Source organism: Berkeleyomyces rouxiae (assembly GCF_048999995.1).
Source record: "Berkeleyomyces rouxiae strain 22BRR77 chromosome Unknown BrBRR77_ptg000005l, whole genome shotgun sequence".
Classification (NCBI taxonomy): domain Eukaryota; kingdom Fungi; phylum Ascomycota; class Sordariomycetes; order Microascales; family Ceratocystidaceae; genus Berkeleyomyces; species Berkeleyomyces rouxiae.
Genome location: NW_027396495.1, coordinates 1,299,346 through 1,312,658, shown reverse-complemented (window position 1 = coordinate 1,312,658; position 13,313 = coordinate 1,299,346). Strand labels below are relative to the sequence as shown.

Here is a 13,313-nt window from a genome sequence, read left to right as displayed (position 1 = left end):
AGCATGTCTTTCACTCCAATTTCTTTCATGTTGTTTTTTTCTACAAGGTGAAAGAAGAGTTTGAAACTCCAATTTAAATCACAGATCAAGTATAGTGATGTTTTTTTTTTCTTGGAATCAGTGTCAGTACGTGGTAGTACAAATGTTGTTACACAGTATAATTCATAACAGTTCCACCGTAGATGCTATTTTCACAGAATTACAGACGTCTCAGGACATCAGCGACGACCTCCTCGGTAGAGGCCGAGCCACCTAGATCAGGGGACAGAAGCTTGCCCTCCTCAAGGTTAGCATCGACAGCAGCGTAAATCTTGGCAGCGGCGGCCTCCTCGTTCAGGAACTCCAGCATGACAGCGGCAGAGCGCAGGGTAGCGATAGGGTTAGCGATTCCCTGGCCCATGATGTCGGGAGCAGAGCCGTGGCAAGGCTCGCCAATGGCAAAGTTCTCGCCGACGTTGGCACTGGGAACCAGGCCCAGCGAGCCGACAAGAGCCGCAGCGCCGTCAGACAGAATGTCGCCGTACAGATTGGGAGCGACGATGACGTCGTAGGCCTCGGGCTGGCGGAACAGCTTGTAAACCATGGAGTCGACTATCTGCTCCTCGACAGCAACGCTGGCGAACTTGGGGTCGGCGAGAGCAGAGCGGGCGGTGGTGCGGAACAGGCCGTCGGTCTGCGACAGGACGTTGGACTTGTGGGTGACGGTCACCAGAGAACTCTGGTGGATGCTGGCGGCACCGGTGTCGCGGATCTTCTGGCGGCGCAGGGCAATCTCGCCGGCCATGGCAGCAATGCGGAACGAGGCCTTTTCGGAGATGCGCTTGATGGCCTCGGCAACCTTGCCCTGGCCGTTGGGGCCGTCAAAGGTGCGCTCGTCCTTGACGTACAGGTCCTCGGTGTTCTCGCGGACAATGACCATGTCGATGTGCTTGGCGTCGGACTTGACGGACTTGACGGGGCGCACGTTGGCGTAGAGGTCCAGCTTCTTGCGCAGAGCGACAATGGGCGACGAGTAGCCCTTGACGGCAGTGGTGGGCGAGCTGACGGCGCCAAAAAGCGCACCGTCACACTCGGCCTTGAGCACCTCGACGGTCTTGTCAGGCAGAGCCACGCCGGTCTTCTGGAAAGTCTCCCAGCCAGCCTCCAGGTTGACAAAGTCGAACTTGAGACCCAGCGACGCGGGGAGGGCCTCCAGGATGCGGCGGCCGGCGGGGATGACCTCACGGCCGATGCCGTCGCCGGGGATCAGGCCTATAACAAAGGGCCGAGCAGTTAGTGGGCGAGTGTCACATTGTCCAGACACCGGGGCCGCAACTCAACTCACCAATTCTGAGGGTACGAGAAGCAGCACGGGCAGCCATTTTGAATGCCTTGGGTCAATGGTCGGTGAGTGGGTGAATCGGGCTGAGTCGGGAATCCAAGCGAGCAGCCAAGACACATGCAAAAGCAAAAAAAAAAGCTTCAGGAAGCTCTCCTAGTCAAGGCTCTCCGGTCCCGGACCCATAAATCTGGGACGAGGGTTAACGAGTCGGGGGTTAATCGGTGGGGATCTAGGGTCAGTAGGGTTATGAAAGTGAGCCAACGTCGGGTTTCAGCTGTGTGTGAAACGGGTTATGGGCCACCCATTGGCGGACGGCCTTTAGCGAGGGCTTGACGAAGTGTTGCCGATGAGGTGTCGTGCCGTGGCGATGCGGCAGATTGACTTTGGTTCGCTCTCGTTGTGACGAGACATGCCAACTACTTCCAGTTATATGTGACCAACTATAAGTAGACCATACTTGCAGAATCGCCAATCGAGTCGTGGCCTGCCCTTTGGAACGTGCCAGTGCTCAAGATCTGCAAGCTGGCAGTTTTTGTGCACTCACTCTAAGAGGTCTAAGGTCGCCAGTCTAAAGTGCGAGGCAACAAGCCCTGGCCTGGGACTGCGGCATCCCTGTGCCGGCAGGCCAGGGGCACCAAGACCAAGAGCAGTTGTCCCTGGATATTAATTACATCATCCACTTGGTTGCATTAGCCTGGGTTCCTTTGTGAGGAGGATGAGAGGGGAGAGTTATGAGATCCCCGGCCGGTCTTCATTTCGCGCGGCCATTTGTGCAGGCCTTGTGCTTGTTTATGTCTGTAGATATGTGTCGTTATGTGCCTCCAGACTGCAGCTGTAATTTATCCCCAGCAATATGCGCTCTGTGCATCGTCTCTGTTTAAGCCGGCATCTGGGTTCGGTTCGTTTTCGCTTCTGGCGCACTTGAGACTTGCTCCATGGCAACCGGGCGCTCTTCTTTGCTTCTTTGTGCCTGGAAGCTGTTGTTGTTTGGATTTGATTTGTGTGCAGAGCGAGCCACTCCTTTTTTCCGCTTCCCTTCATTTCCATCTCCTTCTGCCGTGTATCGTGAGCCTGTCGTTTATTTCTTTGAGTTTTGCCGTGTCTTTGATTTGGGGGTTCTATAGGTGAGATTTTGGAACCCTCTGTCGTTGTTCTACAGGCTGCCCCTAAGGTCTAGTGCTGCCTTCTAGCGTCCCCCAAGACCTCAGAACCCTCTGTCCTCCCTCTACAAACTCCCCCTAAGCCCCAGCGCTGCCTTCTGGAACCCGCCCCGAACACCCCCATCCCACCCTCTTTAGCGATCAAACATCCCCCCTCCCCCCCAAAAGACCTTCAAGACCCTAAACAGCCCACGGCGACGCCCGTGCTCTCTGGCTTTATTTATTTTTATCACAGACCAGCCCAGCGCGCATCTTGCAGCGAGAGACAGAGACAGCTCCTCCAATTTCCTCCCTTTGCTCGCTGCTATTTTCAACCCGGACGGCGTGTCTACTTTTACTTTATTCTTACCTGTCAAGCAGATTTTTTTTTCCTGGAACGACGCACTGCTGCAGTCTGACCGCTTCTTCTCTGTGCTGGCATTGCTATTGTTATTCTATTATCTTGCCATCTTCTCTGCCCTCCGCTCTCCTGTTGCGCCCACAAGCTCCCGCCGAGAGCGCCATCGACCATCTGATATCGACAACCTTCCAATCATCGCTACTCTCCTATCTGCCAGCACCAGCGTCTCTCACTTTCTTGGCGGCTGCATCTCCTATGCGACTAGGCTTCGGCCTCGACCTCGATCCTACGCAAACAACCTCTCGCCTCAAAACCCTCCCGCCCTATTGTGCACCGCCATCGAGCAGCCGTCCGTCTCCCGCCTGCCAGGCCCCATCGAGCTCCGTCATCCGCAAACATGAGTCAAGTCAAGAATCTCCGTGCCATGTTCGAGAGCAAGGGCGACTCCGGCTCGCCTGATCGAGGGAGATCTCCTGTTCTGGCACTGCGTAAGTCCTCCTCCCGGACCCTAGGACCAAGAAAACACGGCTAGCCAACGACTAACTGGATACATCTGCGGATCATAGCCCTGACCAGCGAGTCCCCGAGACCTTTGTCGAAAATCCGAACCAACTTTATTGCCGTGGAAAAGGACGGTAGAATCGGCCTTCAACGGGAATCCAGCATTGAGTCAACAAAGACCTCCACATCCTCCTCTGCCGCTCCGCCTCCTGCCGCCATTGCCGCCCCAACTACGCCTGTTCTTGATAAGCAGCCAGAGCCCAAGAAAATTGCTACGCCACAACAAAAGCCGGAGCCGGCCAAAGCATCCGAGCCAACTGTCTCCAAACTGCCAGCAGCCGTGGACAAACAATCCAGCCCTCCGCCGATTTTGGTCAAGGACACGACCGCTGCCGAAGGCCACAAGCCGGGTCCAGCCCCCAAGCAAGCGTCCTCTAAAAAGGAAAACCCCAAGAATGCTAAGCAGGCCACGGCCAAGCATGCGGCTGCAAAGGAGACCTCGGCCAAGCCTTCCAAAGAGGGCGCCAATTTGACTGTCAAGACCTCGTCGACTAGTGCAGCCAAGACTTCAAAGTCGCCCACGGTTCTTAACCCGCCAAAGAAATCTGCAGTAAGAGAAGCTCGGGAACCCGTGAAAAGAACCGCTGCCCATCCGCCCAGATCCAAAACACCGGCGCCAAAGACGCAGCCTCCTGCTCAGTCACAGAGTGCCCCGTCTCAGAGTCGAAAGCCGCCCTCGGCCCACGCCAAACACTCTTCCAGACCTGCCCCTGCATCGAGATCACCAACTCGGCAAACCACCACCTCGAAACTTGTTGCCGAGCCAGCTTCCTCCATCTCACGCACAGGCAAGGCAAGCTTCAGCGACCTGCGAACTGCTGCTAGATCATCGGCCACTAAAACAGACGAGCGATCAGCCAGTCGGGCGAGGTCTGTTGCGCCAACCCTCCGTCGTTTGCCTTCTAGCCTAGACGTCAAGAATCAGCGCCCGAGTCTCGGACTCCCTCCCAAGAAGAAGGACTCCAGTGTGCGCCAACCACCCAAGGACGTCGACGAAGGCTTCCTTGCTCGCATGATGCGGCCGACCCAGAGCTCTCAGTCCAAGGTTACAGAAAAGGCCCCCGTGACTCCCCCGCGCAAGAACAACACCACCCCGCGCCGACCTGCCACTCGGAGCGGCACTCGCCGGGACCGTAGTACGCCTAGCGCACAAAGAGTACCACGCCCCCTTTCGCGTATGGCGAGCCCAGCTTGCCTGAACCGCACGCCGCCAATTGTCAGTCCGACTTTCAAGATTGACGATCTTAGCTCTGGCCCAACCACTGGCCCCATTGACTACCCCGAAGTTGAAAAGATGACGGTAGAGCTTAAGGCGACAGTGATTTCCGACTCAGAGCCTTCCCCCGTGTCTACAAGCGAGTCCAACCAAAACGACTGCGCCCACGCCCACGGAGGCTCGGACGGAGCTGTCTCTGACGCCGATATTCCCAAAACACCAGAGGCCCTACCTTCCCTGGAAGCAAGCACTGTCACGCCGCACGAGGCCATGGAACCTTTGCACTCGCAGGAGCCCATTGAGCACTTGCTGGATAGCACTACTGCTGCGCTCCAAGACGTCAAGACTAACCTTGGACTCGAGAAGCAGGAGAGCACTGCTGCCGATGGCGACGTTTTTGGCGTGCCCACCAAGCCCATTGAGCTGCAAGATTTTGAAACCTACTAGACGGCGTCTTGCTGCTTGCTGTGCTTTACCAGTTGGGCGCCATCTCATGAGTTGGCCTCCCCAATCTTTCTTTTTCTCCTCACCCGATTCATTTTGTTTTGTCTTAGTAGCGTGGCGTATACAAGGGGCTCAGCATCTGTCATTATCCTGTACCATGTTGTGATTTATTTTTTGTTTGCTCAGCTTGTGTTTCCTGACGTTTTGGTCCTGCCCTTAGCTAGTAGTTAGATAACATGCCTTGTTCTTCATTAATACTTGGTATTTGCATTTCTTTTTTTTTTTGGCTTATTTTCCCGTGTTTCTGTATCATCTACGTACTAACTACTAGCCACAGTCGATGAGAAGCAAAAAAATGTGTGCTTGAACTTGTTGATCTAGTAGAAACATAACTGGTTGTATTGTACAATATAAAATTTCACAAAGCCAAAACGTGTCGAGACCGAGAGCAGCCACGACTTCATGTCTATCCTGCTCATGTGTCATTTTCTCCCCTCCCTTCTCCTTCCTTCAATTCCTGCTGGACGGACCGCGGATGTCGATGTAGTAACGACATGGCTCAGCGAGTTTGGAGTTTTATGGTCATGAAAAAGCAAAGCTCCGGCAAGATAGACGGTATATCCTCCAGATATCCACAAAGAACTCAGCCGAGTCACGTGGCTCATGATACTCGGCAAAGCAAGAGACCCCCTCTGCGCATTTCAATCGCCTCGCGACTCTCCAGCACACCAATGTCGGTCGTCAGGAAGAGGGATTCGCCAATGTTGAGGCCGGGGATCTGGTTGGCGGGCAGACCGCGGGTCAATCTGTGCAGCTCGCCGAGCGACACCGTCATCCAGCGCTTGGATGTGCTAAGCGACGTCAGATTGCTCATGACGGCGTTGTCGTCGAGGTACTTGAGGCCCAGCCAGAGCCGGCGCGTGGCGACGTTGAAGTGTGTGACGGGCTCGGGCGCCTCGGTGGTGATGGCCTCGGGACTCGGCGGCTTCATGCCGCCGCGCGTCACCGAGCGGATGAAGCCGTGGCGGTGCAGCGCGAGTGCCAGTTTGAGGTTGTACTTGGTGTTGGGGATCGAGGTCATGGCCAGGCGTGCCCGACACGCGTTCTGCAGGTGCGAGCACATTTTCGGGATCGAAGGGATACCCATTTTCACGGTCGGTGCGAGTGGTCACCCGTCTTTTTTTTTTCAGAGGAGGTTGTTGGCGTGGGCGGTCGGAGGATCGGAGTCGGCCTGCGGTGCAGATAGGCAAGGCTGGTTGCTGAAAAGCAAGGGCAATTCACCAGTGGGCGGCACACACTGGATAATGCGGCTGGAAAATTAGTTTGAGAGGCCTTTGGAGCGCGCCTGGCAATGCAATTCCTGCTCGAAACAGCGTGAAACCCAAAAAACAGTCGGCTGGGATCTGCTTTGCCTCGTCGTTGGTCGTCGTGATACCTCAGTGCCAAGTTACACCCAAATTTTTCTAGGTGTTGTCGATGACTAAGCCGGTTTGGTGGGGTAAGCCTCACGCGCTGTGATTGGCCAGTGGCGAGCTTGGTTTAAGCGCCGGGCCCATGATCACTAACAACGATGAACGACAGATTCGAGGAGCTGCAGACAGCCGCAAAGCCAATGGACGGGAAGGCGTCACAGTGAAGCGGTGGCCGGGGGAAAAGAGAGGGGAAGGGGGCAGAATCCTTTTTTTTCTTTGCGTCTGCTGAGCGTTGAGGAATTTCCACAACTCATTTTCTCGCCTCGACTTCCTCCCCCTCTTCACCTCCAACACCTTCTATGCACGGCCGCATCTATATAAATAGAGCTTGCAGATAGATTCACAGGGCTGTCTTGACTCGCTCCAGGTCGCATTGCCGGTGGAACTTGCTCGCTGCATACTTTCTTCCAGCCCAGCTCCACGTTTGGAAAACATCGCCAACCTCACAACCATGGCGGCCAATCCAGGCGAAGAGAACGTGGCAACGCTGTAAGTCTTCTCCTTGTCCATGTCTCTCTGCTCATGACGTCCACCTGCATCTTTGCAGCGGTAGCCGTTCTTCCAGGCCGCTTCTTGTTACAGCGGCCATGGTCTATGGCCATAGGCAACCTGCAATATCAGCGCCGCCAAGAGGTGGCTCACTCACTTACACTGCGCCTTTCGTTCTAGCTTTGGCGATGTCCACTACTTTTATGGCGATCCCTCTGTCGTGCCCCGCCATCATCGGTTTGACAAAGCGTCTTATGTGTACCTTTTTGAGAATGCGTCGTCTCGCCGGGCACGTATTGAAATAGCCAATCATGTAGGCACCGAGGATCAAGATGCGTTTGAGGGCTGTAAGTTTTCCCATCTCTTGTATGTTGGCTGGCTTTTGATGAATAACCCTCGATGTTGTCTCAGTTCTGGATCTTACTCATGTGGCCTATTCATATCGCCGCTCCTGCGTGGTCACGCTCACAGTCGGGGACATAGCCGGCACCCAGGAATGGCATTTGCCAACCTATGACCCCCAGAACCAGAACAAGTATCACTACAAGCTTCACTCGCTTGATATTTACTTTTGGACGCAAAACGATGCCTTGCAGTTCCTTAATAATCTGCGGCGCATTCTTCCTAGTTCACAGATTGATGTGCAAGACGAGCCAGGCCCTCCTTCAGCCGCCATCAGCCCAATCGTGCAAAAGCTGGAAAACACCGTCATAGCAGAGACCGCCTACGTCGCGCCGATTTCGATTCCCGGGCCGCCGCCGGGGGGGCCTTCAGCCGTGAGCTCGGCCGTGTCGCCGTTATCGGTGGTGTCCGCCGAATCCTTTGTGGTTGGCTCAGGCGCCGCCACCTCCACCCTGTCTACTGGCTCGGCCGCTGCGCCGGCGCCGGTGTTCGTACCCATGGCGTACAATCCTGCCGCACCCGCAGCCCCGGAACAACACATGACTCGCGAAAAGACGCCGCCGCCGCCGGAGGATGATGGCGTCGCGAATCCCCTGGCCGCGGCGATGGCGGTTGACTATCAGCAAAGTCCGTTCACGCCTGGCTTCCGTCTGCCTGCTAACCACCCGGCTGCCAACGGCGTGGCAAGCCCCGGGTTTGCGCCTGTCGGCATGATGGGCTTTGCTCCTCCGCCGCAAAGCGGGATGACCCGCCCAGGCACGGTGTCGTCGAGTCCGTACATCTCGGTTCCGCCCCCTCCCCCTCCGCCGCCGCCCTCCGCCCCAGCACCCCAAGTGGCACCTGTCTCAACCACGATGTCTGCGTCTTACAACCCATCTGTCCTCCCGCAAAACTTCCCCAGTTCGGGAGAACAAAATGGCAATGTGGTGCAACCGGCTGCTGCACCAGGCCCAACGCCAGCCTTTGTGCCGGCCTCGACTTCAGTCCCGGCTCCGGCTCCGCTTGCGTCTCCTCCTCTTACCGCCGATTATATGGCACATCAGCAGCAACAGCCCTATCAACCAACTGCCACTCCGCACCCAGTCCAGCCACAGCCGCAGCCACAGCCGCAACCGCAACCGCAACCGCAAAGCAAGCCTGGTGTTCTGGGCGGAGGAAAACTCAGTCTGGAGGGGAAGACGGCTCGGCTAGAAAAGGGCGTCACGGGAATGCTGCGGAAGTTTGAGAAGAAGTTTGGATAAAGCAACCGTGTTGCGGAGGGTCGAGCACATGGGGATGTTTCAATGGGGCATGTAGTTGTAGCTAACTAGCCATACATAATCAGATTAACCGCGTTTATTGACTACTGGATGTTTGTCGAATATAAATAGCAACAGACCAGCCGGATAGGTGATGCGTGTTCCTTGGCCGCTAAGAACTAGCATTGGCTTGAAGTCCGCCAATGAGTGTGGCGCAGAGTGAGCGGAATGGGATCCCTTTTGGCTACCACCGGCAGCTTGGCACTTTGGAGAAAGCCCTGTGGCAGTCCCCGGCCGCTATAGCACGACTAGTACTTGAGTCTAGCGGTGTGGCACAGTGACGGAATGATGGAAAATAGGGAGATATCAACTATGGTCAGCCATTGTGTCGTTGGTTACAATGCACACATGCATTGGGCTTACACACAAATGGAGTACGTACCTTTTTGCTCTTTGTATCTTGCACGCCATTGGTGCCTTTTGCCACAGGCCCTTGGTCGTGGCCCCTGTCCCTGCCTTTTCTTGGGCTTTTCCAGCCACAGTTTAAAGTGGAGCCTAAGGAGCCGGGTGGCTTGGAACAAAGAGGCTGGACCCTAGTGAGAGGATCTCTTATTTAGTGATATACGAGTATCCTGTTCTGTGCTAGTTTTGTGATAATGAGTGCACCATAACCCACAACGGCCAGCAGGACTCCTTGAATGGGATGGGGCCAAAGAAGCATATTCAATCATGTTCACGATGCTCGGCGTTTCCACGCATTAAAACCGCCCCCGCCCCCGCCCCGCCCTGTTTATCGCTCTCAATCAGCGGGTTTGGGCCCCTGTCGCGTGCTGGATGAATGCGTGTTCTGTTCTGTTCTCTTGGTGAGACAGGGCGTTTTGAGAATGGCCTCGTTACATGCCCTCCCCTCGTCCCCTCGTTATCCCCGTTATCTGCTTGTCCCTCCTGGCTGGCATGTGGCAGGGTACGAGCGAGTTCCTCAGCTTGGCTTTTCTTTTTTTTTTGCCGGGCACCCGTGCAGCAAAGCAAGCATGATCGGTAGAAATTGCACTGGGATAATCAGAATCACAGGGCTTTTTTAGAGAGCAGAAGCGCAGACGCCCGCGGCCGGCTAATTAGAAGCCTGTACTGCGACTATACAAGCAAGCGGCGAGAGGTCAAAGGAGCCAGCGCCCAAGAAATCAATATATCCCGAAATAGGCACCAGCCACGAATAACCCGCCAAAGCTCATTGCATTGTTAGTGCACATAAGACGAGAGGCGCAGGCTTTCTCGTATGCAGAGGACGGATGCTTAGATCCATATCCAAGTACAGGAATACAGGAGCACAGAAGTATACGTATGTACATACATACTTCTTCGATCCTCAAGGCAAAGGAAAGAAAGGAAAGGACCGGGCCTAGCTCCAATCAGTCAATCGGTAGCTGCCTCTTGAGTTCTGGGGAAACAGAACAGGCACCTGCCATCATCACCAGCCGCACGCATTGCGTCTCCTCTCCAAATTTTTCTTTCACATCTAAGCATTTTTGATTTCGACTTTTCTTTTTCTTTTTTCTTTTCTCGCCAGCCCAGAGCCCATCCGCCAGCGCCGCAAATCCATCGTCCTACGCCGCACGATCGCCCTGGGAAACAAAACAAACGCCCGAAAGCCTGCGAAACACCCCAAGAGCACCGCCCTTCCTCCCGGGCTGCTGCCGGCTCTTCAACCTCCTCCTCCCTTCGCCTCTTCTCAGTCGCCCTCACGCTCGACTTGCTGCCGCCCCTCCAGCCAGCCTCAGCCGTGGCCCATCAATGACGACGCTCGCTGGTTCCCCTCTCCACCAGCCTGCTTAGCTTTGGCCGTCCGCTATTCGCCATCGGCCCATTGCACGACCCTCCACCGCACGACTACCGCCTGGTGCTTGCTTTCGCCAGAGACTTGCCAGCCGCTGGGCTCGTTCGACTTGCGCTTAAGGCGTTGCCTTGCCATCTCACCTCCTCCGCTTCATCCATCCGCCACAGTTCTGGCTTTTCCGTCATGGCTCCCTGCAGTTCCCGCCAGGGCGGGCTTAACACCCGACACCTAATCCGGCGATCAGATGCTCAAACCCACGCTCAACCCCACACTAAGAGTCTATGGCCTCGCCAGCAGACGACCACGCCAAGCAGCGGCAACAACATCTCTATGATCGTACGTCATTGCCGTGCGCCATTTCTCCGAATCTTTGCTTCGTGCTGTCTCTGTTGCTAACTTGCCGTTTCTAGGTTGGGTTTTCAGTTGTGGCGTTCGTGATGATTGCTGTCTCATTGTTTTGCTTCATGCGTAACCGCAAGAGAAAAGCAAGGGACAAGACAAAGTATGTGGATCACGGCAATGTACCGCCCGCCCTGCCACTCAAACCTATTACTAATCTTTGTCGTTTCCCGTAGATACCAGCAGGCGCCTTTGTCTGATCCCTCTGATACCCGTCGGCCCAACACATCATCCGTGTTCAATTCTTTGGGCACATCTGTGCCTCCGACATCCACAGTTGTCAACCGCGCAACGTCTATCCGGTCCATCCTGACTCTGCCCGCCTACCAGCCACATGCTTCCGAAAATGAGAGGGTTTTGGGCGTCGCGGGCGAGCGTGATGGAGTTGACGTCATCCTAGAGCTTCCAACCGAGGCCGAGCTTGAGAATATGCGCGAAAACGAGATGGAATCCTTGTATCAAATCCGGCTAGCACGGCGCCTCGAAATCCAGGAACGAGAAGAAAGACGGCGTCTGCGACGTGAAGCTCGCAGTAACAATGACCCCGTTGCTCTCCGGAATCTGCGACAGCAACGCCAAGCCGCCAATGAGCGCGACCTCGTCGCAGCTCTTCGCGAAGAGCACGATCGTCTCAAGGCCCAACGACAAAGAGCTGCGCCCAGCGTCGCCTATGCCGATGTTGGCATTGCAAGACACGACGGCACCCGTGTTAGAGGCACAAGCATGGAAAGTGAAAGGGTTGGCCTACTCTCTGATGCAGCTAGCATCTCTGCTTCAGTTCTGTCACCAAGACGCACGCGCGACCGCAGCGGCTCTGCCCTCAGCGTCGATAGCGACACAGTTGGGCTTATGGGCCGGCCACGCGCTGACTCGGCGCTGACCTCTCAGGTCCTGTTCTCCCAGGAAACCAACGGGTCTAACTCGCCCCGTACTAGTCTCAGCCCAACAACCAGCCACACTGCTGCTGAACCCTCCAGCAGCGACCCTTCGCCACCGGAATATGAAGATATTCCACTCACAACAACCATCACGACTCATTCGGTCAACACTACAGCGTCTGTTATCCCCACCGAACCGCCACCTACCTACGAGGGATCTAGAATCCCGAGCTCCAATACGTCCCGCACGTCGTCTCCGGGCGCGCAGCCCCAGGGGCCTGCCTCTGTAGCCAGCGCATCCTCCTCCCCGACTGCTTCGAATTCCGCTTTAGTCCAAGAACCCACATCGGCTACGCCCTACGCAGACGTAGAAACAGCGTCTACAAACACCTCGCAATCTGGCGCTCTGCCATTCCGACTCCCAAGTCTCAACCTGGGAGCCATGCCCCGCATGTCAACACAAAGAACACTTGCAGGCCTCGAAAGCTCTGCAACACCAGAGGTGCCTTCCAACCAAAGGTCCTTGGATACCACGGACAACTCTTAGGATTTCTCTTTCTCGGTGCAGGTGGCGCACTAGAAAAAAGAAAAACTCTTGACGAACGCTCAAATAGGAGCCATGACTTTTTTTTTTCCTTATTTCTCGCTTTCGCAGCTCTCTTCTGAGCCTATATACTCCGGGTAAATTTGGTACCCGCGAATCTTGTCATGTCGATACAGGCTACGAAGTCTAAGCGTCATGTATCTTCTCTCGCATCATACATCATACTACTTGCAGGCAGTTTATTGGGTTATATTGTTGACTTGGTCTTTTTTTTCTTCCTTTTTTTTTATTATTATTGTACTATATGAAGCTTTGATGACATGAAAAAATTGTTCTCGTTTTTTACATGATTGGATATCGAGTGTAGTGAATGTAGATCATTTTGGGGCATGTGTAGATGTGCCAGTTGGAAAAAAAAAAAAAGAAAAAGAAAAAGAAAAAGACCCAAAATGATGGAGGCTCCCGCAGAGCCGCACGAACGGATCCTGACGATCCGACGACTTAAGATACAACAACAGCCAAAATTTACTGCGCAAGACGACTAATACTGTGACAACAGTTAAAGAACCTGAACAACCTATTCTTCTCGATAGTTCCAGACAGTAAAATGGCCGCAGGCTTCAGTCACTACACCATGGCCACACAAGGTCGCACTAACACACCACGCCAAAGCCGTACACAAGAGATCCCCAGAAGTGTCTCGTCCAGCTGCAAGACACCACGGGACCACGGGACGAGTTCTCGGCAACAGGACTTCCCGGTGCTTGTCAAGAACACAACCGACTTGCACGTTCCACACAGCGAGGCGTCGGTTGCACTACGCGGATTATCACGTCACGCTCGCCCAGGCCTCAAATCACGGACAAGACAAGCGCCACGGCCTGCGAGAAGATGAAGCAGCGTCAAGCATAACTATGTGTGTGTCCATACATCCAGGACATCGCTAGCCTGTCAAAAATTCCCATATTGGCCTAGCCCTCTTGTTTCCTTGGCTTCCATTCCTTCTACTGAGCCT

General features: G+C 54.9%; 5 protein-coding genes across 5 annotated transcripts; 3 read left to right on the top strand and 2 right to left on the bottom strand.

Moving 5' to 3' along the window:
• Positions 1-199: 199 nt before the first annotated feature.
• BROUX77_005489 (uncharacterized protein) lies at positions 200-1,361 on the bottom strand (the record flags this gene model as incomplete). Its single annotated transcript, XM_073750368.1, has 2 exons — positions 200-1,251; positions 1,325-1,361. The coding sequence occupies 2 exons, from the start codon at positions 1,359-1,361 to the stop codon at positions 200-202; spliced, it is 1,089 nt and encodes a 362-aa protein (XP_073604375.1).
• Positions 1,362-3,218: 1,857 nt separating this feature from the next.
• BROUX77_005488 (uncharacterized protein) lies at positions 3,219-5,045 on the top strand (the record flags this gene model as incomplete). The annotated part of the gene is made up of 2 exons (XM_073750367.1): positions 3,219-3,309; positions 3,388-5,045. 2 exons carry the CDS (start codon positions 3,219-3,221, stop codon positions 5,043-5,045), a joined length of 1,749 nt encoding a protein of 582 aa, XP_073604374.1.
• A 658-nt stretch (positions 5,046-5,703) lies between these two features.
• BROUX77_005487 (uncharacterized protein) lies at positions 5,704-6,189 on the bottom strand (the record flags this gene model as incomplete). The annotated part of the gene is made up of 1 exon (XM_073750366.1): positions 5,704-6,189. The coding sequence occupies one exon, from the start codon at positions 6,187-6,189 to the stop codon at positions 5,704-5,706; it is 486 nt and encodes a 161-aa protein (XP_073604373.1).
• A 776-nt stretch (positions 6,190-6,965) lies between these two features.
• Positions 6,966-8,646, top strand: BROUX77_005486 (uncharacterized protein; the record flags this gene model as incomplete). The annotated part of the gene is made up of 3 exons (XM_073750364.1): positions 6,966-7,003; positions 7,184-7,350; positions 7,415-8,646. The coding sequence occupies 3 exons, from the start codon at positions 6,966-6,968 to the stop codon at positions 8,644-8,646; spliced, it is 1,437 nt and encodes a 478-aa protein (XP_073604372.1).
• Positions 8,647-10,660: 2,014 nt separating this feature from the next.
• Positions 10,661-12,301, top strand: BROUX77_005485 (uncharacterized protein; the record flags this gene model as incomplete). The annotated part of the gene is made up of 3 exons (XM_073750363.1): positions 10,661-10,813; positions 10,888-10,979; positions 11,053-12,301. 3 exons carry the CDS (start codon positions 10,661-10,663, stop codon positions 12,299-12,301), a joined length of 1,494 nt encoding a protein of 497 aa, XP_073604371.1.
• Positions 12,302-13,313: the final 1,012 nt, after the last annotated feature.